The sequence below is a fragment of the Mya arenaria genome, chromosome 9, assembly GCF_026914265.1.
Source record: "Mya arenaria isolate MELC-2E11 chromosome 9, ASM2691426v1".
Taxonomy (NCBI): Eukaryota; Metazoa; Mollusca; class Bivalvia; order Myida; family Myidae; genus Mya; species Mya arenaria.
The window spans coordinates 19,395,044-19,420,522 of record NC_069130.1 but is presented as its reverse complement, the minus strand read 5'-3'; the positions used below and the strand labels follow the sequence as shown (position 1 = coordinate 19,420,522).

The following is a 25,479-nucleotide window of genomic DNA, read 5'->3' as shown; positions in this document are numbered from 1 at the left end:
TGTACATCCTTTAAGTGATATTGGAGATCATTACAAATATTTTTAATGCAAAATAATAACGAAACTATCTTAAGGAAGTAAGTGCTGTACTGTGATAAGTCCTTCATATTACGTGATTCTTTGATACTGTATATCCATTGATTATGTTTTTTCGTATATAGGACTAGGATGATATATTTTGTTTTGTTTATTGCATTATTTACTGTAGTGATTAAACTTTGATATTTGATACCATCAAACACTTTTTAATGAATATTTTCGTAATACAGTTAGCCACTAAATTGTATGTAACACTCAACAAGAACCTTGTTGTTGCACTTTTTATCCGTAAATTAGTTTATATATATATATATATATATATATATCAATACTTGGTGACCACAATTGACAACATTCTTGATATTTTCATACACCTTCTCATAATTTTTATGTTAAAAATATACATAAAATGTCACATGCCATGTTTTGTTTCTATACATATTGTATGCTTAAGCTTAAAAATGTTCTGTTCTGTTATGTTGTAAATTTATCAAGCTATGATTATGAGATAAAACGTTTGACATTATCAAATCTATGTACTTTTCGGTGAAGTCAAGATTAAAATATCGTAACCAGTTAAGTGGAACGAATGAATGTGTACTAGTCCTGAGACAGGGGGAATATTTATTGTTCTTTGTTCTCAATGTATTTTAATAATCTAGAGTCTATTTTCTGTGAAAATGGTGTAAATGGTATTGCTAAGATTCATTTAAACTTGTTCTTATTCCTTATGCTGATGAGTGTATCCCTTTTGAAAATAATTTTGTAGAAGTTCAAGAATTTCTAAATCTGTCATAAGAGTGTTGTTAACGTTGTAAATTGGTTGTGAATCTTGATTAAACAAAAGTTATTTCACTTAGGCAGGAGAAAACGACGTCCGGTTAATATTCATTTTTACTATAAACAAATAGAAACTTGTCGATATTGAGTAATTTCAGTAATTAATTAAAGAATGTTTCGAAATTTATATTAAAACAACACCAGTGTGTTGAGCTCCATCCTGTTTTGGGGTTTTCAGGTTGTACAAGAAACAAGGGTCATGTGTACTTTTTGTAATATATGAACGCTACGTGTTGTACAGTAAGCTTGCCAATATGGTGCAAATATGTCACTGCACCCACTACCCTCGTAATTAAAATTATATATAAGTCATGCGTTCTGCTTATTCATAATTTTAATTAATATCCATAAATTGATATCCAAATATAATGTCTTAAAAGTCTTAAACATTTATTGAAATATGAACTCTATTAATAGTTTGAGTTTCATTATAATATCTACAACTGCCATCATATCATTTATTAGGTATGATTTTGATTTTTCCTGAATTCTTAAATTTTCTGAATGCACTGGCAATGAAAAATCAATGGAATACTAATACGTTATAATTGATGCCGATTAAGAAATTATCCTAGCTATAGATATGTATAACCTGGAAGGGATCTTGGCATTGTGCCTCTTACTCATGTATGGTTTCGTTCCAATAATCTATGCTCGGATTGGAAATCTGAGGTTTACCAACTGATATTCGCAGTTCAAGTGTTTTTTTTTTGTATTAAATGTCCACATATCATTGTTATGTGTTTTCTGCAAAACAACGAAGTCTTCTCATAATTGTGCTGCTCGCAGATCGGTTCGTGAATGTCTAAATATATAGGCGATGCCACATCTGTATCGACTCGTTTTTCGCAGTGGCACCTTTTTTGTAAAGCGGGATGCATTAATAATATTGCTTTTGTATAGGATGACAACATATATTTCTTAGATATCCTTTACAATCAGTAAAGTATCCAATTAATTTACTTATTTGTGATTCAGAAACACAAAAAATCACAATGTGAAGCATTTATAGGCTAGTTTGTTTAACAACATTTTTAACTTAATTACTTTATTGTGTATTACTGATAAATAGTGTTCATAACGCTAGCTCTCTTTGCAACATATTGAACTTAAAAACGCCGCTGGTAGCTGATGGACGGTTCGGTGGGTTTCCAGCAGTGGCATTGAAGCCAATCCAAGAAATTACTAGTCGTCTTTCCTTCGAATGTTTAAATCTTCATCATTGCATCTCTGAGCCTGTTTTCTTGTGTTATTGTTTTCTACAACAAGTGAACACAACCATAGGTATTCTAGGAGTGATGAGTACCCTACGACTGCCTAAACACATGGTAAATTTTAGTTCAAAAGATTCATTTCAATTAAATTAAATTTTGGTTACGACCGTCTTGCGCTGAGCTCTCGAATTTTAAAATAAGGTGTAAAAAGGTGTTTGTTTCAACTAACACGACCTATTTTTTCATTGCAACCCTACACATTTTTTTCGTAGTGCGGATTTTCTTTTCAAAATTTCCTAAACAAATGAATTATAGGAGTGAAAAAGTTCAAATTGACCATTTGTATATCTATTTGTTGCTATGATAGTAAAAGACCCTGATATATGTCGGCTAAGTAAAAAACCCTGGTTATAAAAAAAAGAAGAAAAAGGTATGCTTTCCGACCTAACCTATCATTTTAGATGTTTAAGATGGAAACAAAGAACTTACATTTGGCCTTATCTGGGGGCTTCTACTAGTATTCAGTCCATAGATTGCTAAAACGGCATATTTATATACGAAAATGATGGATCATGAGCCATTTAGACAATCAATGAATAAATTGAAAAAACTCAGGAAGGAAAAGTAACAGCAATGCAACTGCCAGAAATATATCACTAGCAAAACCAACTGATTATAAATAAAGAAAATACATATATAGATAATAAGTTTATTTCCATCAGTCAGACCGCATAATGAATCAGAATAACAAGAAAAGGTATTCAAATTATTTAAGCCTCTAATGGCTGCCTGAAAGACGCATTGAGTTCAAAGACGCGTTCGTTCCGCACTTCGTAAAATCGGCTTCAGAATTTAAATTAACCGAAGCTTTAACAAACGCAAATGAAAAACACAATAAATAAAATGAGAAGACATTGAAGGTGTTATATACATATCAACAATTGACTCTATCTTGCGTAGTTTTATTGTTGTGTTTCTTTTGCGAGCAGTATCAACTAAAACATAAATTTTAAATCAATTTTATCGATTTTAGTTTAATATTTGGACTCCGTAATTCAGATATTGAATCCATAGAATATTAATATTAATATTCGGAGTGTTATGACAGGCAACAGCTAGCATCGAAACAAATTAATAATTTTATTGCTTCAACAACAATGAATATCGTAATATTTAAATGGGAATACTATGTTAAATCATATACATTAAAAATGCATTTTCTCATTATTATAATGAAGTTATACAGACACGTACAAGTTTGCACAAGTGTAAATAAAAATAAGTATCTTTCGATGCGAATATGATACATCTAAACTTAAGGTCTAAAAAGAAAATCTATTAACATTCAACAATGATATATTCGAAACCAAAAATAAGGTTACAACTGCATAAAGTATAGAAAACCGAGTATGCAACAGTATTCATCGAAATAACTGACATGTTCTTTATGTTAATTGATCCATCAGTTTAAAGGCCGAATTTCAAAACCATTTACAAAACAGAAATACAAAACTATTTTTAACAATACGTTTGAATACTTTACATTTATAACTTTGAGTAGACATTATAACTTGATTTCACTTTGAATTAAGATTAACACATTATTTCTTAAGCATTGTTGACCATTGTTTTGGTGTTGGAATTAATATATTCTCTTGTTATATATATATATTCCATTCTTAGACCTTTTTATTTGGAAACAAATGCGAAAAAAACATCATAATAACATAATCTGGTAATATACCAAATTTGGCAGACAAATAAAGTTTTGCTTAAATTGAATAGATAAAATTGAAATGTAATTTAAATAGTGGCATTCTATTGATTCCGCCTGGTAATATGAAAATGTTAAATGATTAGGTTAATGGCAAAATTTGCCGTAAAGTAACAAATATATAGGTTTTTACAACATTGCAATTATTCCGTTCTATTTCAATTTATGTCAATCAATAAAATATGCACATAAAAAAACTTACAACAATATCACAACTTAAATTTAAACACTTACAAAACAAGAACATTGTACCATTAGTTTAAAACCTTCTTTGCTCACATCTTATAGCAATCACCTGTGACCTGCAAAACCATCTTGTTTCCCCTTTCAACTTCGTCAAAAATGAAAAAAATGCTTGTGGTAAGGCCAACTCTTTTATAGATGAGTTATTTCTAGGAGTCAGACCATTTACTAATTAAATGCCTTATTTCATAGTTTGGCGCCTGGATAGTTTGTGGTATGCATGTGCCCAGATATTATGCAAAACTGGCGCCTTTTCTTTGTACTGGTTTGGTGCCAGGCATTTTCCTACCTATGTGCTGAGCATTTGTTTCTTTCTCTTCTTCTACTTCTGGGCCCAGAACAGTGAAAGATTGCTCGTCGAAAATAATATCTGACTAAATGCCTTAAGGTTTATACGTGCATGTAGTTAGTCGAAACAATTTGGCATTTGGCCTTTCAATTTAGATATTTTCATCCATAGGAAGGACTATAACAATAAAAACCAATTATCAGGTGAAATACCACTACAATAGTAACCTTCTAATAACTGACCGATACAGAAGCAACAAAAATATTCTGACAACGTTCAGAAACAATCCCAACAATAAATGTTCAAAAAATTAAAAAAGCATAAAAGACAAGTTGAGAAACTTCCTTTTAAAAGCACTGACCATATGATATATGAGAACAAATATATTGATATCAAAATGTCCATGTTTTAACGACATAGGTGAACTTGATTGAATGAACCATCCTTTCAATGAGCATACAATAACAAATACAATTGAAAACTAAGCATGTATCAGAAATCATATTGAGATTTAACCTTGTAATTGTCGATACACATTTCCAGTCTTACTATATATATTCATTGTTTCAAATGATCGCATTACGACTAAGAGCAAAGAATTCCAAACCTCGGACGTACTATAAGTTATTTGATAAGTTGGCACAGCTATTCATACATGCATTTATCTTAAGTGTTGATTCTGAAATACATGGGATTTCTCAACTGTCTGCCCTGGCCTCTTTCAGCCATTCCAAGAATTGAACAACTTGTTCAAGGGCCGTAGTCTTCCCCTCCGGCTCGTTCTCGCCCTCCTCCGACTCACTGAACACGTCCTCCGTGATTATATCCTCGTCGTAAAAGATGTCGAAGTAACCCCGGAGAAGACCTGAACATAATACGAAAAAATATTCTTGAATATTCATCGCTCATTGCTCAAGAGCATCCCTTGTGGTGTGGCAGTAAACAAAGTCTTGGAAATTGTAAGTGTAAGTGGAATGGCAATTTAAGATGAAGTATGTGGAACACTCTATGGGTTCATGGTGAACGACGCTAAATGATAGCCCATTTTAATGATGTTTAAAGAATATACGTGTTTAGTGAACCATATACATGCCATGTTGTCGTTCAAGCCCGGAAACAAGCATCTGCTGGGCAAACAATGCTTGGAGTTCGAACAAAGCCTTGTGGTTGAGGTACTTCTGTAGCAGGTTGCTACGTCTGCTGATATTCTTTGGTACTAGTTTCTCATTGCCCTTTTCACCTAGAAAAACACATTCATGTTAATAATTGAAATTGCCGTAAATTCGGGGCATATCGTCCTTCAGTAGTAGTGTTTTAGGCTGAATTACAAGTTTGTTCATATATATATATATATATATATATATATATATAGATAGATAGATATATAGATATATTCGTTGACTGAAATATTTTTTGTTAGGCAGATAGTGTACGTTAGTTGGTAAAAAGATGTAGGCAAGCCTCCAGCTTCCAATCATATAAGTTTATCCCATTATCTCTGTTGGAGATCATATCAGCCGGCAGTGGAGATATCAAAATTTGATATTGAGCTGGGCACAAAGACTGTTTAACATAAATATTTATCGGTAAGTTTCTAAGATTTAAGCATAAAAATGGTTGTACAATTACATAAATTGAATACAAAATAGGCTAGTTGTATATAAAGGGGGTTGCGATCATAACAACAGGTATAAGAAGCTTTTGTTTGAGTATCTTGAATGGTTTTAAAGTTATTGCCAAGTTTAGTTTTGCAAAACGACACTGAGGCTGTAGCAATTTATTAGGTAAGCATGTTTGTTATATTTTAAAAAGATGAGTTCAAAAAAGGGAAATTATGAGCTTTTAACATTTTTCAAATTTTGAATTGCATAAAGAATATTTTTGGTTTTTTGCCAGAATGTACTTTAGCCTATATTTTCATGTTGGTAGGTGCCACGCACATTCTATTATTCATAGCGTAATACTGTTTCCTGCTCACCTGTAATAGCACTTTGACACACTGCAATCATAAGCTCCCTTATAAACTGAGACTTCGCAGTGGTTGCATGTTCAACATTAGACTCGATCCAATTGAATACCGTCTCGTTATCCTCCTGTCGCACAACGATAATATCGTGGAGGCGGTCCGCAATTTCTGTCAGTGTAAGGCAATTCGTTCGTGTAGCGGGGGTGCTGTTAACGTCTTTTGTGTTATCCGGACCCTACAGATGAGAGCAACTGCCAATGATATTGATTACTCAAATGAAACCACAAACAGGTAGAGTGACTGCCTTTATCATTGTTAGTAAATATTTTATGGTATTGGGATTTCAATATATACTTTCATCACGATGCGGTGGAAAATCTTACATCTTTACATTTTCAGGTTCACAACATAATCTCACGTTATTTTTAATCATAAAAATTTACATGTCTTCGTGTCAAGTATAATTGTTTTCGGCATATGTAGCATTTGATCGCCGTACTTCTTACCTTTTCAACAAAACATTGAGCAGCCTCCGTGTGACCCTGAAATATAGCGAGGAAATAAGGGTGAGATTGCACCAATATTATCAAATAGGAGTTAAGATGGGGGGTTTTGGCAAAATAAAAGGTGACTTGTATTACAGAATATTTAGTATGCAAGCAGTGAATATACCTGTGACCTTTCGTGACTCTAAAACATGCAGGAAACAGAAGGTTTAATTGATGGTATGGTAAAAATAATAAGCAATATTGTAGAAATACTTAATTCGTTGCAACAGTCAGACTAGCGTCCAGAAAATCCCGACATGCAAGTGACATTTTGATCCTTGGAATGGACCGAAATTGGTTAGATAACCCACTAGTATGCGCTGTGTGGAGAAGTTAAGGTTCTCCTGACTATTGAATTCCTTTAAAACACCGTTAAATGATATGACCTTTAAATGAGATAACGATCGCCCTCGATTGCCCAACCTTAGTTTGTTTAACAAGAGAATATATTAATTCCAAGCTTATTTGCATTTGTCAAGTGTTTTCATACGATTATATGTCATTTCAGCTACCCATATTTATATATAGTATGTATTATTATATTTGTGTCAATTGAAACATGATAAACTTTGAATCGATGAACGCAACATCTTCGGATATGTTCGGATCGCAATTCATCGCATAACAATATACATGGAAAGTATTGATCTTGTTATTGTTTGTATTGTGTTAGCCGGTCCCGTAAAATATAAATCAACATTCAGAAAGTGTTAATTTATTATATTTTAAATGTATTGTTGCCATTAGTGTTTAAATTTTACGTTTAAAAGTGATTTCAAGTGGTTGATCTTTTCCCGCGTTATTGTGACGTCATTTGAAAAAAGTGTTTCCGTTACTGTTGGGTCGTTCTATTAACAGAATGGGTAAAAAATGATTAATGAATGGTTTTCTTAAATGAAATGAAGTATCTTTTAACAATTCTTGAATGAAATATGGAACTATTGATGTAAATATAAGTAATGCATTTCAGGGTTGATGTCATTATCGGGGATTTGAACGCAATTGGGCTGGTCAAAGTACGCGTGGAGTCCTTCGGACCAGCCCAATTACGTTCATGACCCGATAATGACATCAACCCCGCAATTCATTCCTTTAACAACTTTGTAAGCATTACGTAAAAAAGGCTCAAATTTCTCTAAATTTCTTCTATGATAAGGTTATATTAGTCACGATACGGTATTTCAGGTCATCAGACAGAATGTTCTTTAACCAATTTTAATTTAATTTTGTATCATTTCATTAAATAAATATAATTTTTTATTATTTCAAAGAATCTATCCAGAAAATGTCGAACTAACAGCAAATAGATTTAGAAAATGAATGAGCATATATTGCTTTTAGAGTTTTGTGTTGGTGTTTCCTGTTTCCTGTTTGTGAGTTTTGGTTTTTGTGTTATATGTCTTTGGCGTTTCTTCTGTGCCAATAAACGGGGTTTATGTTTAAACTTTTGGCTACTGTGCTTGTTTCTGTAGTTTTTCATATAAATAATGGTATGCGGACGTAAAACAGAAAACATGTCATGGAGGTTACACAATGCATGTCTAAAAATAATATTGCGTTCGACAGTATTTCCACCAAACATGTTTTATATGTAAGATATGTACTGATATAACACAAATAAAACATAAAATGTATATACTTCTGTATCTTTTGTCCTATCACACAGAAACACGCGTCTCGAAAAAATTGGATTATCCTAAATGACGTCGCGATCATAACAAAACGTCATTATATGAATGTTTGATATGTAATTTGTTTGACATGACGTCAAAATAAATGTGTTGTAAATTTTGCATTATATATGGATGTTTCAGGTATTTCGCACTTTATGTCATCAAATTACCATTTATTATTAGTGGAATGTCAAATTCGTCGACAATTAAGACGGAATTTGTTAAGTTTGTTTACCAAATTTGATAAAAACTCACCAAGGTTCGTTTTATAAGCAAATTTAGACGTATTTTGTATTGAATGACCTCAGATGTAATAACCTGTATTATTTTTGTTCTCGCAAACCCTCCTCCATCACGCCCTTTACCACGTGTGAGGTGTGTGACCGGGATTCGCTGACCACATTCTTCCTCGGACCTACCCAATGCTGATAAACTGTGAATACAGTGGAAAAGCTTGTCAATATTTACTTTTACAGGTTAATATATCAAGGTTTTGCAAAGGACTGAGATTGGCAAACATAGTAACAGCACTGTACCGATATCTTATACACAATAACTGTTTTAACTGTTTCACAAATACTAAAGCTTTCAAAGACGTGATGAATAGACTACCCACTGCCTTGACACACATCAAGGTTTGTTTCAGGCGGCAACGACAAAATAATTTCAGGACTTGCATCATCCACATACGAAGTATCACAAACGTATTTTTGAAACTTTATTCGTTAATTTAGTTAAAAAAAATGTTTACTATTTCCGATGCCATGGCAACAATATGTTGGACTGACCTTCTATCCACATAAAAAGTTTCATTAATTCAGCTTAGAGCCATGTTTGTCACACGACAGACAGTGGTTTCGAGTTCATATTGCCTGTTTTACCGTTTAACTGCATACTAAGTTTCATAAAATTAGCTTACATACTTTTTGAGATATAAGCTAATTTAGCTTATACGTATAGACGGAAAGAAATGTACTTTATTTTGGTTGCAAGAGTACACTTAATGATGGAAATAATTCAATAACTTTCGGATAGCCCTCTTCCCACATACCAAATTTTATGAATGAATCTTTAATATTTTGAACGTTATATTATACTCTACTTCAACTGTTAACATTTATTTTTTCATCGACTTACAGACTGGCAGATGGACGGATGGGACAAAGTGATTCCTATATAGCCCCCTACACTTAGTGATTTTTGGTCCAAATATAGCACCGCGCCATAGTGGTGGAGCTATAATTATTTATCCTTACACTATGCACTTACTTTGCGGCAGCCTTCTCGCTTTCCTGTTTCTGTAATCGTCTGGCGCTGAAATTCCGAGGGCTCTCAAACCCGCCCCTGCCACGCCGATTTCCCAATGCGTGTCTCGTGCCCGGATTTCGCAAACAAAAGTCTTCCTCGGAATTACCTAATGCTGATAACAATAGCATTTGATCATAAAAGTATATCAGCATACAAGTAGTATTGTAAGTCATATTTATCATATTTATTTTTCATGCAAAATGTAATAAAACACCTTCCAAAATAACAAAGTACGAACCGCGTAAAATTAAAGCCCAAATCGATACTAAACTAGAATTTTCAATTTAAGGGTTGATTATAAAGTATTTCAATATAATTTTGCTTAAAATTTATCTCATAAGTATTGAGTATTTAGTAATGTTGTAAAAGGTTTGCCGATGTTGTTTTCGATAACCATGCCATATTTTTATTCAATGTCTGTGTGTCCAGTATAATTATCATATATGCTTCAGTTTTTTTAGAAATAACAGACATAAGGACTTTACAATGCTGATCAATCTCAGCATCTCATCACAGACGTAAAACATGGGTATAATCAGTAGCATCAAAACATCAATTGAATAAGTAAGTGTGTTTCTCCTTATATACCTTAACTGTTAAATGCCCTCAGATAAAAGACTTACCTCCCTTCTGTGACTTCTGTAGTTTCTCCACATGCCTTTCTCGTGCGACTTCTAAGTGGATCTGGTCGATGGTTTGCGGGGTTTTGTTTGAACATTGAGGTATCCACTTGTTCTGTAGTTTCAAATATGAGCAAGGATATTCAAGAGGTTTCCTTTAATCTTATGTTCTATAACTGCAAGTAAGGACTGGAATGAGCTTGGAAACAAACATATTTATCAATGTGAACAAGGACGTGTTACAAAATGTCACCTACGGTCTTCGAGTTGTAACATGATATAAAAGAGACTCTAATTGAATTTCAGAGAAAATACAACACCTAAAGAACAACGGAAACACATATTTCTTATTAAATATATTTATTAACAATGGTTTTAGCCATCGGTTATCGGTAAAATTAAAGGAACGCTGTTCAACAAACAGGGATAAAATTGCATGGACGAATTGACCAAAAAATACTTTAATTTCTCTTTCACGTCTGAATATTCGTCATATCTTTGATTTCACATTATGTTTCCCAATCACAAATGGCTGACTTGTAATGTAAACCAGAAACTCCTTGACTAATTTTTGAATAAATGGTATGTATAGTACTATTGATACTTCTAGCAAACCATAGAGTGTTTAAAAACAATTTTGGACATAAGCGTTATTTAAAAGCTACTCCCAACACATTGGCTTTGGTTAAGTTTCGAACTAGAAATCATCGTCTTCAAATCGAGAACGGTAGCTAGACTTGACTTTATGTATTTTTAAAGAAGTGCTCTTAACTATAGCAAGACATGATTTATCGACATGAAATACTATGTAAATCAAAATATAATCAAATTTAAATATGTAATGTGTTAAGGTCACCAAAAAAATATGTCAGTTGGTAAAATAAATATTAAATACGTTTAAAGGCTATCAATACATATATACATACATGCGAACAGAAATAAGAGTTACTTTAATGTTATTCTTATCACACATGTTTTGCTTTGTATATGTGTATGTTGCATTTTCTTTTCTTTAAAATTAGCCACGTATCTTATTTTGTATTTCTTTGTCTCATATACTCGTGCTGTCATGATATTATGAACTGGGTTCTTTGAAATAAACTTGTAAAATTAACCTTCACGAAACAAGAGATGATTGTCAAATATAATGCATCCCTGAGCGCCATGTTGTCTGAAATATTGGAAAAATATGCATGGACCAAAATGCTAGCTGATATGACCTGATGACTCTACTGGTCAGACCCAACCTTTATGTCGAGTTTGAGAACCAAACGTCTATGCATTGTCCACTTATCACTTGGAAAGGCTTTTCGCGTTCAAGGTCACAGTGACCTTGACCTTTGACATGATAGGGCCATTTATTGGTCAAACCCACAACTAGCATGTCCAGTGTGAAGACCATATGTGCAGGCATTGGCAAGTTTTCACTCGGACAAGCTTTTCGCGTTTAAGGTCAATGTGTTTTGACCTTTGAATAAATAACCTCATCACAAAAGAGGTCATTTATAAGTCAGCCTCAATTTTAGGTTGGATGACCATAGGGGCAGCCATTTTCGTCTTATCACATGGACATGTTTTTCGCGTTGAAGTTCACTGTGACCTTGATCTTTGAGCAAATGACCTAAAAAGAAATAAGATCATCTACGCCCATCCTCGTTGTCTTCCAAATTCTTCCAAGGATCTAACTTAGTATTCACTATATACACACTACATATCATGTGATGCCATACTTACTAATCTTACAGATATCACATCTTCAATCATAAATCTAACTCTTGCAGTGTTCTTTTTATCGTTAGCTAGTTTGGCCATCTGTTGGAAATGCTGATCCATACGAGGCTGTAAATGAAAATGTTTGTTAATCTTTGTTACATGCAACATTCAAAAAGAAAATTGCGGGCATCTTCCTAAGACTTTAGATAAGGGGTAATTAATGACTTTAATTTTGTAAATACCAAATAAACAGAAACGCAGTCAATAAAAATAATCACTAATATTCTGTGTGATAAAAAGAATGTTTAAAGAGCATGAATGAGTAAATGATAATAGATCTATTAACAGCGCATATTTTAACTCCATATTAACATGAACTCTTTAATCGACGTTTCCTTACAAAGGGTACCGGAAAACACTTATATCTGGTTCACTGTTTTGTCCATATAACTGCATCAACATCTTTTTTTGGTAAACATGTAAATTACTAACAAAGCCTCCGAAACTACAGTTATATAGTAAACTGTAACCTACCTTGTTCTTGACTGTATCAAGTTCTTTTCCTATAGTTGTTAGTAGCCTACACACACTCGCTAAACTCTCAGGGTCCTTAGCCCGTAGTAATTTGAACACGCAATCATGCATAATATTTTGAGAAATAATCTTTAACTTGAATAATTCCCCCATAAACCTGAAATAAAAACTGAAGCTGTTCAAAGCATGAAGTCTTACTTTTATACATTATCTACAGTGAAACCGGTTTTAAGGGGCGTGAATACGCTTGGAAAATCAGCTTCTTTTAATACATATATTACCGGTTTTCACGGATCTCCCTTTTTTGTTTTTTTCCTGTTACTTTGAGTAAATGAAACTTTTTTTTTATTTCAACATTTTACATGCCTCACATCAAAACTAAGTAATACATAGGATATAACATGATAAATTAAATTGTCTGCTAGTGGAGTAAAAATATCTTAAAATACATATATTTTTACACGAACATATTTTATTTTACCTCACGTTTCCTAGAGATCTGTGCTTTGCCTTGACTTCTTCATTGGCTTTTTCTGTTCTACTATCCTGTGATGGAGCGAAACATTAAAAAGCACAATTGCCTGTTTACATTTAACTTGGCGAACAAGAGGGGTGTGGAGCAAATAACGACGCTTACAGTTATAAAAGCCAGAGTTAAAGGCCTGTATTAATGTTTGTCTCTTGCAACAAGTTTACCAAGATTTGTTTGAATACATGGAATGGTGTTTTGGAATGGTGTTTGAGCTATGGTCAATGTTAAATTTTGAACGTCGACGACGACATCGATGGCAAGGCTTTGACAATACCTACAACATTTTCTTCAAAAAGTTGACAAGCTAAAAATAAACAGCAGACTCTCATTACATCCAGTGAGATCAACAGACATATTTATTTTGTGCTTGTATAGAAAATGAAATAAATAACAAGAGCTGTCACAGAGACAGCGCGCTCGACCATTCCTCCGTTAAAGTTTATGGATAGCAAAGTTTTAGTTAAACCTGCATAGATCACTGTAAAATTAGAATTCAGGCAAAAACTTAACGAGAATGTTTAGCTGAATAATACATTCCATGATATACAAAACAGTTATATAACTTAATAAAATGTGATTGATAGTTATTCTTAAATAAAGTGTAAAAGTAGTTAATATATTAACTTTAATAAGGTTAAAGTTAACCACAATTTCTAAATCTAATAAATAAATAAAGGGCCAAAATGTGCACTACATGCAAATAGAGTTATGTAACTTGATTACTACATGCTAAACATTAACAAGAATTCATAAGTAGAATAACAAAAATTGCATTATATCAAATATAGAGTTATCTACATTGATAACTTAAGTAGGTTAGATGGTTTGGTACACAAGCCTAAAGGTTTAATGCAATACATGATGTATTTGCTGAACTATTGACCTAAATGTGGTGACATGCAATATCATAACCAAAATTTCGAAGTCTAATGATAACAGCCATTATTTGTATTTTAGTAAAATAGCGTTATTGGACTTGGTGATACAAGTAGTTTGGATGGTTGAGTACCGTTGTATGAAGTCTCAATGCAATACATCAAATATTTACTGTGATATTGACCTATGAGTGTCTGCAGGGAATACCTTAACCATTATTTCTAAGTCGAACAATAAATGGCCATAATGTACATTATACCCATAACAGCGTAAGCTACCTTAGCTTTTTTAAGTAGGCTGGATGAGTAGGCGTACCATTGTATAAAGACTCAATACAATATCTCAAATAGTTACTGATATATTAACATATGTGTGAAACATGCAAACCTTAACCAGAATTTCTAAGTCGAACCATAAGGGTTTAATAATAATTTGAATTATTAAACCTAGGTGAGACGCAGACGCAAACGCCGACGAAAGGGTGAGTTGTATAGCTTTCTTTATTATTCAAATAGTCGAGCAAAGAATTATCGCCTTACAGACTTTTGTGCTTGTATAGAAAATGAAATAATACGTCCATACGTTTGTTTTTTGTGAAAACGTTCACGGTTATCCAACTTTACTTACATCTTTACATTTAGGCGATTTCCTCGCGTTTGATGACAAAACCGGAATTTGATGGTATTTTGTTTTGAATTCAATGCGACAACGCTCCGACAACAAGTCTCGAAATGTAACCGTCTTCCAGTCGGACTTGACTCTTAGCTGCAAATGGATATTCACTTGAACTCTTACTTGTTTATATTTATTTTTCTCTTTTAATGAATCGTTTATAGATGGTGAAAGTGGACAAGTGGTCTACGCCTTTCACGGTGGGTCTGATCCCCGCAAGAACAACATTATATTTGCTTATCAAAAAGGACACAGTACTGGTTTCTGCCCAGGAAACAGACTCAATAGTGAGTTAGACAGAGGTTCATTCTGCATGGGCAATGGTGCCTAATTATTGTAGACCACGTAAGATAAAAATATGCGTTTATCCTTTCCAGTTTATACAGACTTATTAAAAAGAAATATCGTTATACTGTAAAATAATTTGGCCACAATTTTATTGAATCCAATAAGGGATAATAATTACTGATAATGTTTTCCAAATATTCTTTACGAACATTGGATGGCATGGAAGAAATCAACCTTACCTTCGAAAGACATTTACACATGTTGGCATATACTTCACTAAAGTACGGTTCACAGATGGCCTGGAAAGAGAACAATACAATTTGATTGAACTAGGATTGAAATCATTGTCTTAACTACCTAACATGCTAACTATTTTATAAGAGACATTTATTACAAAATTTAAATTGTCTTGTTTATGCTATAGGCAATTACGCTGTTCAGGAAAAGCATCTATAATCTAATATATATGTTCACGAACAGTTTCAGACATGAACATTTTCTGCTAAAGCTTTGATGGTAAATTTTGATTGACAATTGTTCTGAAAGGCATTACTACAGTAAAACTGCGATCGCTCGAGGTCGTCAGGGACCGAGACAAAACCTCGAGGGAACCGATGTTTCGAGCGACCCGATTTTCAATTTTCCAGTTTGATATGAAATATCTTTCAGTGTATTTTAAGTTTGAAGTCGTCAAACAGACTGTTTACTAAGACACCGATTCTTTCCTGTAAAGGACGTGAGTGGGCGTGTTGGTGTCTTGGTATAAGTAATGGGTCCTTCATTAGATTTCTCAGGTGTTTGACAATTATTTTCTTTCATTTGGGTGTTACATTTTGAAAGTAAGGAACCCAATCTAGCTATCCCCCCAGTCATGGGTCCTTCACTAAATTGCCCAGGTGTTCGACAATTTGTAAGTTCTTTCTCATTTGCCATATTGCAAAGCAAAGTGACAAGAAGGAATTATTTTCAGAGATTCCGATGTTGGATCGATATGGTAGTGCTTTAATCATATTTTTATTACTCATTTAAATTTCTCACAATTAACTTCTCGTCATTAACTTGTCATAATTATCATCTCAAATGCCCAAAATCAACTAATATCGGTCTTGCGTTAACAGTGATAAACGGTTGTTCACACCTTATCAAATTGCCTTTTAACTGTCATTGCAATTTTTACAACTTGCGAAAATTTTAACACCTGGCAATTGTTTGTTTATTTTGGAACACGCGTTCGGGAAAAAGTGTGAAATTATGACCTCGAGGGAGCCATACGGTTTTGTGCACGATTTGTGTACTTGGGACCGAGGATATTGCTCGACTGCTCGACATAATTAGGTTTCGAGGCAGCGTGGGTATATTTTATATGAAAATAGAAGGAAAAAAGTTCGGGACCAAGCTCCGACCTCGAGGGAACGCCGGTTCTCTAGCGACCGCTTGTTCGAGGGAACGCAGTTTCACTGTATTTCAATATTGTACCATTGTATACCTTTATTTTGTAATTGAAATGAATAAAATGATTTTGTCATTCCAAAATAATGAGTTTCTTGGTCTTAGTCTAGACTCTGAAGTGAGATTGTTCCTTATCATGGGGCCAACGTTTCGAGTCTCAAAATCTGACTCAGAAATGGGATCTCGGATAAATCCTCAATATATCTGTTTACAACAAAAGCTGAAATGCCGTTTTACATTACGATTATTGTTCTTCTTTCAATAATCAAACAAGGCATAGATTCAACAAATGCTCGTGAAACATTAACATAATTGAGATCAACTTATAAACTGCCCACATTTGCACTAGCACATACAGCATGGGTAGTTCTATTTGAGAAGTCCTTCGAAAATTGCGAAACAAACGTACCTTCTCAAAGACAAGATCAACGACACCCTTCAGTTTATCTTTCGTGTCAATCTTAAGAGTCTTCATCCGTGACACGAGAACCTGGAACTTGTGCAGTGTCAGCTTGTTCAGGATGCTTAGTGTCTTCTTGTATAGGTCCTAATTCAGCGAGGCATTTGTGGTTATTAAGAATGATGTGCAACCTCAAACATTTAACCATGTAAATGATGATCTAAAGGTTTGCAATAACTTGGCATCCTTGAATTTAAGTCAGCATGGTCAGTATACATTAAAAAGGTTTTGTGCTTTGAAAATACGGTCATAACTAGGTCATAAACGATCCAACAATACACGCATTTACCAGTACTGATATTATCAAGTATCATCAAGTTTCATACTGTTCCGACCACAGCTTTGAGCGCTGTAGCGTGCACACGAATATCAGTTCATCTGTATTGTATAAAAACAAAGGTCTATACCGCTAACAAAAAGTAGTCTGATTGATCCCTGCCGATGGCTCGACAGGTTTTGAAACCAATCACTCCTGTTATATGTCATCTAGATCTAGCCAGGGTGTAATGATATGATGCGCATACGCGATTGTGTCTATAAAAAAGACCAGACGGACAGGCAGATAGGATAGGACGGAAACCAATATACCCCCTTAGAATTTTGTTTTGCAATGGTATGATAAATAAAAAGGCTACAATTAGCTTTTTTACTAAAGATATAATCGATGGACTGCAATTGCAAATATAATGGCATACTTACATCTATGGCATCGGCGTTTACCTTTAATTCCTTATCGCTGGATTTTTGACGTCTTGGTTTCCAGGGATTCTTCGCTTTGTGTAGCCCCACCTCAGTCGTTTTAATTGACATATCTTGTGTCTTGAAAACAATACAACACTCATGTCCATCAGAGTTAACTTGATCAGGAATTAGAAGAATGATATCGTTGCTCTGTTAAACAACTCCATTTAGCACGAATACATACCGAAACCAAGGGTTCTTATAAAGAGTATCGTGTTCAACTTGAAAGAACGGTGAAAAACATGGTATTTCTTTCTAATGTGATGATAGTTGAACACTGTAAATCTTAAAGGACTTACCAGTCAGTTCATATCTTCGCATTTTGAGCTATTAAATACATGGCCTTTTTAGCAGTAATTAATATATTTCCATAAATGCATTATTAAGTAAGTACTAGAAATTTTTTTTACTCAAATTAAATGATTGTTATATGTTAAATGTATGTTTGCATTGATTTTAAATACAGGGATCACTTTAAACTACTAAATGAGAGTTAGGCTGTTGGAAATACACTAAGCAAAACCTCACTCACCATGTACCTGTTTGCTTTGTACCTTACATTTTTGTGAAATTTCATTCAGATCCGGCCAGGGAATTGGGAGTTGGCAATTGACGGAATCTATGATTAAATACATCTATATGTATTTTATCCAACACTTATATTAACTTGACAGATATAGACAATGGACTGTAAATGCAAGGATTATGGTTAACCTACCAAAACTTACTTCGATAGTTGTGCTGGATTTTAAACAACTTGGTTTCCAGGGCTTCTCCGCTTTGTGTAGCTCCACCTTTGCCGTTTTAATGGGCTTGTTCATTTCGGAAGGCGATGTTCCAGGCTTGTTGGTTTGACTCGCCATGCTGGGCAAGCCTTGGGACTGGAAAACAATACTACTGCAAGTGATATATAGATATGTCAATACAATAATCATATATGTTTCCTCTTAAACCCCTCCGTTGATTTGGTCTTAGTATATTATATACATTTATACACGACTATTTAAACAAAATACAAGAAAACCTAAGTGGAATGAATATGAGTAACTCTGTCTAAAATACCCTAAGCAAAATCTCACTCACCCATGTACCGCTTGGCATCTAATATTCCTGTTAAAATTTCATTCAAATCTAGACAGGGAATTGGATTTAATAGTGTGCACAAGATTTTGTCTACAAATAGATAGACGGACAAACAGACAGACAAGACGAAATCAAATATAAAACAGGCAAATCGATAACAATGATTTAAATCATTTTGTGTGAAATATTTTATTTGGAGGTCTTTATCAAGATTAAACGTTTGCCTTAGTCTGAGCTGCACTGAACTTGAACATTTGATTTCCATTAAGATCTCAAAATAAACAATAACTTACAGCTCATAACATAAGACGACGCAATGCGATAAATCGAGATATTTAAAGATAGAAGAACTTCAGCCTTCATTTTGCGATTCACTTCCAACTGTTGTTTATATCTTATTTACCTACAGCGCAATCCCATGAAAGATATTTATAAACTCTTCCTATTCACTAAGCTTGGCCACTATAAAAGCAGTCCAAAAAACTAAAATAAAACAGTAAAAAAGTCGATTAAACAACTGTGTGAAGCATTAAGGCAATTGCATGAAAGGTATAGAAGTATTTAGTTAAAATGCCAACTTGCCCTAGAACTCTTACCGGATTTGTCTTTAGGATTATATGGTGATATGTAACCCTATAGTATAATGGCTAATTCACTAATTATTTAGTTAATTCACTTTTATCGCAAAATAAATACGCCTACCCGGAGGCAAAACGTTACAGATCATCTCGGGTATTTAAACATATCTTTCTAGAAGCCTTAACAAAAATGTTATTGAATGGATAAGCTGAACGATTGCTTGTTTTCAAAGTAAAAATAGAAAATTGAATGACTTAATACAATGTTTTGGTCAAAATATACCGAGCTTGGAATCTATTTAGCTAACTTTTATCGAGTGTTTGCAAAACAATTTCTTTACGATGGCTTGTGCACTTAACGCTGGTACAATATGGCCCATTCGTTTATGTTGGAACACCTTGTGGAAATTTTATGCACTTTTTGTTCACCGCAGATTCAGAATAAGTGTGTGTCAAGTGTTATTAAGACACGGGCTGAAACGCATGTTAATAATTATAACAGAAGGAAATTTGTTTCCGAACTTAAGTATGTTCATGTAAAACGTTTCCCAAAAATGGCTCTACAGAAGCACTGACGTCATGTGTATTTTGAAACATCATTGAAATAAAAGTATTTCTTGAAATATAATAAGAATGCTGTGGAATATACTCTCCATGTACCACTTTGCTTGTAACCTTACATGTCTGTGGAGTTTCATTTAAATCCAGTCAAACAATGGGAGATGAAGCCCGCACCAGAGTGTGCTACATTCCGACAAACAGACAGACGGGACAGAATTAATTAAAAATACATTATTAAGCTAAATGTATTTTATCCAAGTCACATGTTTACTTGACATATATATAAACAATGTTCTATAAATACAACGATTATGGCTAACCTATTCAAACGTATTTTGATGGCTTTTGTTACCTCTGAGACAGCGTCTTTCTCCTCCATTTCATTCTTGCTGGTGCCGGGTTTAAGACGTCTTGATTTTCTGGGCATCTTTGTTTTGTGATGCTTTACCTCGGTCGTTCCAATGTGCTTGGTCACTTCGCAAGGCGACTGTACAGGTTTGTTAGTTTGACTTGGCTGGCTAGGCAAGCCTTTGGACTGGAACACGATACGACATTTAAACTTATTAAGATAAGAATAAAACAATTATAAAATATATGTTTCATCTTAAGTCCTCCTTTGTCTTCGCCTCATAATATTATATCCATTTATACACGTCTATTTTTGAAAATAATTTAAATTAAAGTAATCGTTGAGTGGAGTATCTCTGTCGGAAAGACACCGGGCAAAACCTCACTCACTCAGGCAGTGACGTGGCCAAGCTAGGGGCCCGACAGGAAATCCCATGGAGTCCTTCATACCCTCTTCCTACATACCAAATTCAGATTAAACCGTTTATCGATTGTAATAACGGCCTTGAATATTTGGGCCCTAAACGTAATCTCATAAAATTTCTATAAAAACTCTTCCTATGTACCAAGTTTGTCCACAATATGTGATTAATAACTAGGATTATTCATTATCAACTATGTTTTCTACTTTTAAAACAGTGACCTTGATCTTAACCCTAGGGTTACCAAACGCAATCCTATAAATAGACTCCATATTTTTTCCCCAAAAAAATTTATTCAGTACGAATCCTTTTTATTTTAAGTAACAATGACATTTGGTTTGAACCTAGGAGTCCCAAACGAAATTCCATGAAAAATATCAATGTACTTTTCTTATTCAACAAGCTGTTTCACTATAAAGCAATAAAAAAAAAACTTAAACAAAACAGTAAAAAAGTTCAATTAAAGGCCATAATTTGTTTTTATGATAATATGAAGATATGTAACCTAAGCGTGTGATGGCCATACACAGATGTGTAAAGAATTAAAGGCAATTGAATGAGGGGTATAGAAGAAACAAGTTAAAATGCCAACTTGCCCTAAAACTTTAAACGGACACAAAACACCCTTAAGCTTATACCCAAGTTCCTTAGTCAACTAGGGGCAATAATTTGTATTTAGGATGATAAACTGTTATGTAACCAAATAAAATAATGGCGGTCAGCAATTGTCAGGAGGTCAAAACGTAAATTATTTTTGCGAAATTTTGAGTTAGAGACATGTTGAATACGAAACAAAATGGTGGATAGGTTCAGTATCATGGTGTGTTCGAAGGATATTTTGACCTGGTCATTAAGTTTATACTCCTCTAGGTTTTTAAACATATGTGTCTGGAGGCTTTAACAAAATGTTATTGACCATTGTTTGTTTACAAAGTGAAAATACAAAATTGAGTGGCATGATATTATAATTTTAGTCAAAATATATCGTGCTTTGACATATTTTAGCTAACTTTTATCAAGTATTTGCATCAATTTCTTAACGACGGCTTGTGCACTTAACGTTGGTACTAAATGGCTATTTTTTATGTTTAAACACAATTTATGTTTACCGTGGATGTTTTGTGCAGTTTTTGTTCACTGCAGAATCAGAATAATGGGTGTAAATATAAGTGCAAAAAGACACGAAATAAAATAAGGGTAATAAAGACACGAACTGACACACATGTTAATACATAACAAAAGTAATTTGTTTCCGAACATAACTGTTATATATTTTTTCATAGATTCGTTTACTCGATGTTTATCGCATAAAATTTGCTATTTACTCAGCGGCAAATGTTTACTCATGGTGACCCATGTTAGAACTTAACCTGAATATGGGTTTATTCAAAAAGGTTTCCCTCGTTGCCTCCAAAACAGGACTTTAAACTTTGTGTCTAAGGTTATAATAAGACATCAGTTGAATAACTTCGTTTTCTCTAGTCAGTTTTAACTTAATTGCATTTAAAGCAGCAGGTAGCTTGCTCTTTGTGTAGCTTTTCAAGGCAACATTTGACAAAAATTAGCCACAGCACATTTATGTTACAATATTGGAGCGCTGAGAGAATGTGTTTGTCTGGATTTTTTTCACTTATGCCTTTAACCCCCAACTGAAATTATAAACCAATAGATGGCGCTTGTGCAGGTTTTCATGGTATTTTAACATGCTTCACATCTAAGAGACCTTTTCAAATAGTGAAATAACCAAGAAGTATTTTTTTTCTAAATATAGCTTTCTTGCAACATTTCAAGTTTCCTTTATTATACTTTGTGAGAAACATCTGTTAACTCTCAAATATCTAAAAAAAAATCCCGGGGGAAGTATATATGGTCATGAACTGCAGATAAACAAGACCCGTGGCAGTGTTTATTACTTTCCTGTAGCTGTACAATAGGCTTCTCTCAAATTGAATGCGTACCAGAAATTCCATTATCAGAACGAGGCTTAATGCGCAATTCAACTGGCCAGCAATATGGCTTCCAAGTATGCCAGACATTGTTGCGTTCCATCGCGTGTGCCTGATGTAAGATATAATAATCAATTAAGCTTTCACATGTTTTCCTTAGGATATAAACCTAAAAAAGCAATGAACTGTAAAGATACGAAGAGACGAGGGTCCTTTTTTAAGGTTATTATTAATATTCGTTTTATTGAATATTAAGTCTAATATATGTTCATTATCAACTTCATTTTATACAAAGACATTTTCATGTACATGTCTGTTACTCAGTATAATTTCGTGAATTTCGTGAATTTCATTCATTCATAAATATATGTGAATAATGATGTCTCTAGGAAATTGTTAAACTACCGTATATGTTCTAATTATCAGATAACCAACTTCACTGTCGTTTGTTCCAAATATTTCAAGAGTGGATGTTTTAAATGGACGCCTGTAAAAAAGACTCTGTAGAAACGTTCTGTTCCCACAGCATTTAATTGGGTTGACAACATACCTCGATGACGAGTGCTGGAAAGGAAGCAACTGGCCCCGAATGAACAGGCTAGGTGAGAGTTACTGAATGTTTTTCTTGTAGAAAGATTTGAGAGAGGCCTATGAGTGATAGTTCGTCTAACTGATAAACACGCTTACAAAATCCTTTACCAAGGCAGGGATTTTTGCGGCTCTTTTCCATATCAAAATGGTAACAAGTACTACCATGCAACAAGGCAACACGTTGCGTGAAGATGAATTACTAAACTATTCCAATATATTCACCCAACATTTCTAAAATCCCGTAGAGCTTTGAAATGAACGTTCTTGGCTGAATTATTACTCTCTCTCTCTCTCTCTCTCTCTCTCTCTCTCTCTCTCTGGCTACACAGTGTATGCATACCACGTGATAATTAAACTGCGTCATAAATGCAATATTTCGCTTCAAATAAAGGATTGCATTCCGACGTGATTTATTAAGTGGTTTACACACACTGTGAATTGTTACTCTCTCTTTTGAGACTTGCATCCTTTTTCTTGACATTTGTGGATGAGAAACGTTAATGAGGTCAACCAAATGATCAACGCAATTCGGGTGATTTCGAATGACTTTGCTTTTGTATGCTTTTGATAACAATTATTGGATACTATAATGATTGTAAGGCATTCTTATGTGATAGCTTTACAATCATTACTGTAGCCAAGTGTATTACTAATTTCGAAAAATTTCTAAATTCGAAAAAATACAATACTGATGGCTTACCAGTATGTTCTATATTTCCTACCGTCGAAATTCCACTCTTTACATTAAGCGGCCTTGACGCAAACAACATCGATACTCTCTATGCTATAGTTCTTTACAGTTATCTGAAAATATAATTATCGCAAAGTGAACCATGTAACTGTTGACTGCTACGCTACGGACATAGAACAAATAAATTGTCTCGGTTTGACTTTTTATACTGATAAAAGTATTATAAAGCAACATCTAAAATAAGATACTGTGGGGATTCTATATCACAGTTTGCTGTTTCATTTACATCTTTTTGTGCCAGGCACTTGTTTATTATTTGTTACTTTGAATTGTTTTATTTTAACTCATATGCTCATTTTGGGCCTTGAATATGATAAAACTTGGAACTTAAAGCATGCAAAAAATGATAACAATATTGTTTAATCAATGCATCGGTCAAATGGTTTCACAAGACATCACGTAAACAGGCACTTACAGTTAAGGCACAGTTTCAAGAGTGATTATCCTGACATGACCTACAAATAGCTGGACAGAGTGGCCGTGTCCGCATCATGCTGATGAAAACTGCAACAATCTTAATCTCAGTAGCAGAACAAATTTAATACGGTAGTGAATGGTTATCGATGCATCACACGAAATAACAATAAACATGTAAGTCATTCTAATGTTTTGACGATTTCAGAGGCGGTTATCACGTGGTACATTATTTTGATACTAGGCACTTAAAATGTCAGCGCACAGTGAGCCGGTATGTAATTTTGTTCTTTTTCTATCCATTATTAAACAATTATATTTCATAACATCGACCATGTTCCAGCACCCAATTGTTTGTCCTTTTCGAGACAGGGTAGCATAATTAAGGTCAAAATATCACTGAAAGCTCATTATTGTGGCTACAATTTTTAAAAAAGCAGGAGCTCAATGATCTGACTATTGGCTTCTATAAGAGCCTGTAATACTACCGCCTCTTACAATCGGAGAGACTAAAATACTAGAAGTGGCTGGTGATCATGTTGCAAGGTAAGCACCAATATAAATGTATGTTGAGAACACTTGTAGTAATGCCAAGAACAAAATTGTCAAAAAGAGTAGACCATGCCATCTCTTCATATTAACTAAGTCTTAGTGGTATGCCAATTAAAGTATGCAAAATACAGGGGCATGTCGAGAATTTGGCATTTCATTTAGAGGAGCAGCCAGGAGCAAACATTTTAGATGTCTCATTATTTTGTTAGAATAAATCTATCTAAATCTCAAACGGGTGATGCTTTTCATCAGTGAAGAAGTAAAAACAGTCATCTATATGCACATACATGTATCAAATGTTTATACCTTTAGTATGTTATGGTATTTGTTTTGTAGCATGGAATGCCTGAATGCATCTTCACACAAAAATGATGTTCAATTTAATGGCATCCTATGGGTATGGAATGGAACTATTGTTTAGACTATTCCAATAGCTTTTTGAAACTTTAATTGA

At 33.8% G+C, this 25,479-nt stretch overlaps 1 protein-coding gene across 4 annotated transcripts; it reads right to left on the bottom strand.

Annotated features, from left to right (window-relative positions):
* Positions 1–2,788: 2,788 nt before the first annotated feature.
* On the bottom strand, positions 2,789–24,081 carry LOC128203482 (eukaryotic translation initiation factor 4 gamma 1-like). 4 transcript variants are annotated; one of them, XM_052904909.1, is made up of 17 exons: positions 24,009–24,081; positions 20,354–20,536; positions 18,508–18,660; positions 17,759–17,857; positions 16,988–17,125; positions 15,369–15,428; positions 14,797–14,934; positions 13,243–13,307; positions 12,762–12,918; positions 12,249–12,353; positions 10,518–10,629; positions 9,856–10,006; positions 8,905–9,019; positions 6,872–6,907; positions 6,378–6,600; positions 5,493–5,639; positions 2,789–5,264 (listed from the first exon to the last, which is right to left on the bottom strand). In XM_052904909.1, the coding sequence occupies exons 2-17, from the start codon at positions 20,426–20,428 to the stop codon at positions 5,098–5,100; spliced, it is 1,941 nt and encodes a 646-aa protein (XP_052760869.1). In that variant the 5' UTR covers positions 20,429–20,536; positions 24,009–24,081; the 3' UTR covers positions 2,789–5,097. The 4 variants fall into 4 exon arrangements, with proteins under 4 accessions (XP_052760869.1, XP_052760870.1, XP_052760868.1 ...); XM_052904910.1 differs by lacking the exon at positions 24,009–24,081 and adding an exon at positions 23,268–23,578; XM_052904908.1 differs by lacking the exon at positions 24,009–24,081 and adding an exon at positions 22,730–22,822 and having other exon boundaries at positions 5,489–5,639.
* Between the last annotated feature and the right edge of the window lie 1,398 nt (positions 24,082–25,479).

What these genes read in the sequence shown, in the direction of transcription:
- LOC128203482 (XM_052904907.1), bottom strand. Translation starts at nt 22,807, where the DNA reads ATGTCTGGCATACTTGGAAGCCATATTGCTGGCCAGTTGAATTGCGCA. An exon ending in TTGATACAGTCAAGAACAAG is followed by an intron (nt 12,354 to 12,761) that starts GTAGGTTACAGT and finishes TTTCATTTACAG; the next exon opens with CCTCGTATGGATCAGCATTT. An exon ending in ACAGAAGTCACAGAAGGGAG is followed by an intron (nt 10,007 to 10,517) that starts GTAAGTCTTTTA and finishes TATTGTTATCAG; the next exon opens with CATTAGGTAATTCCGAGGAA.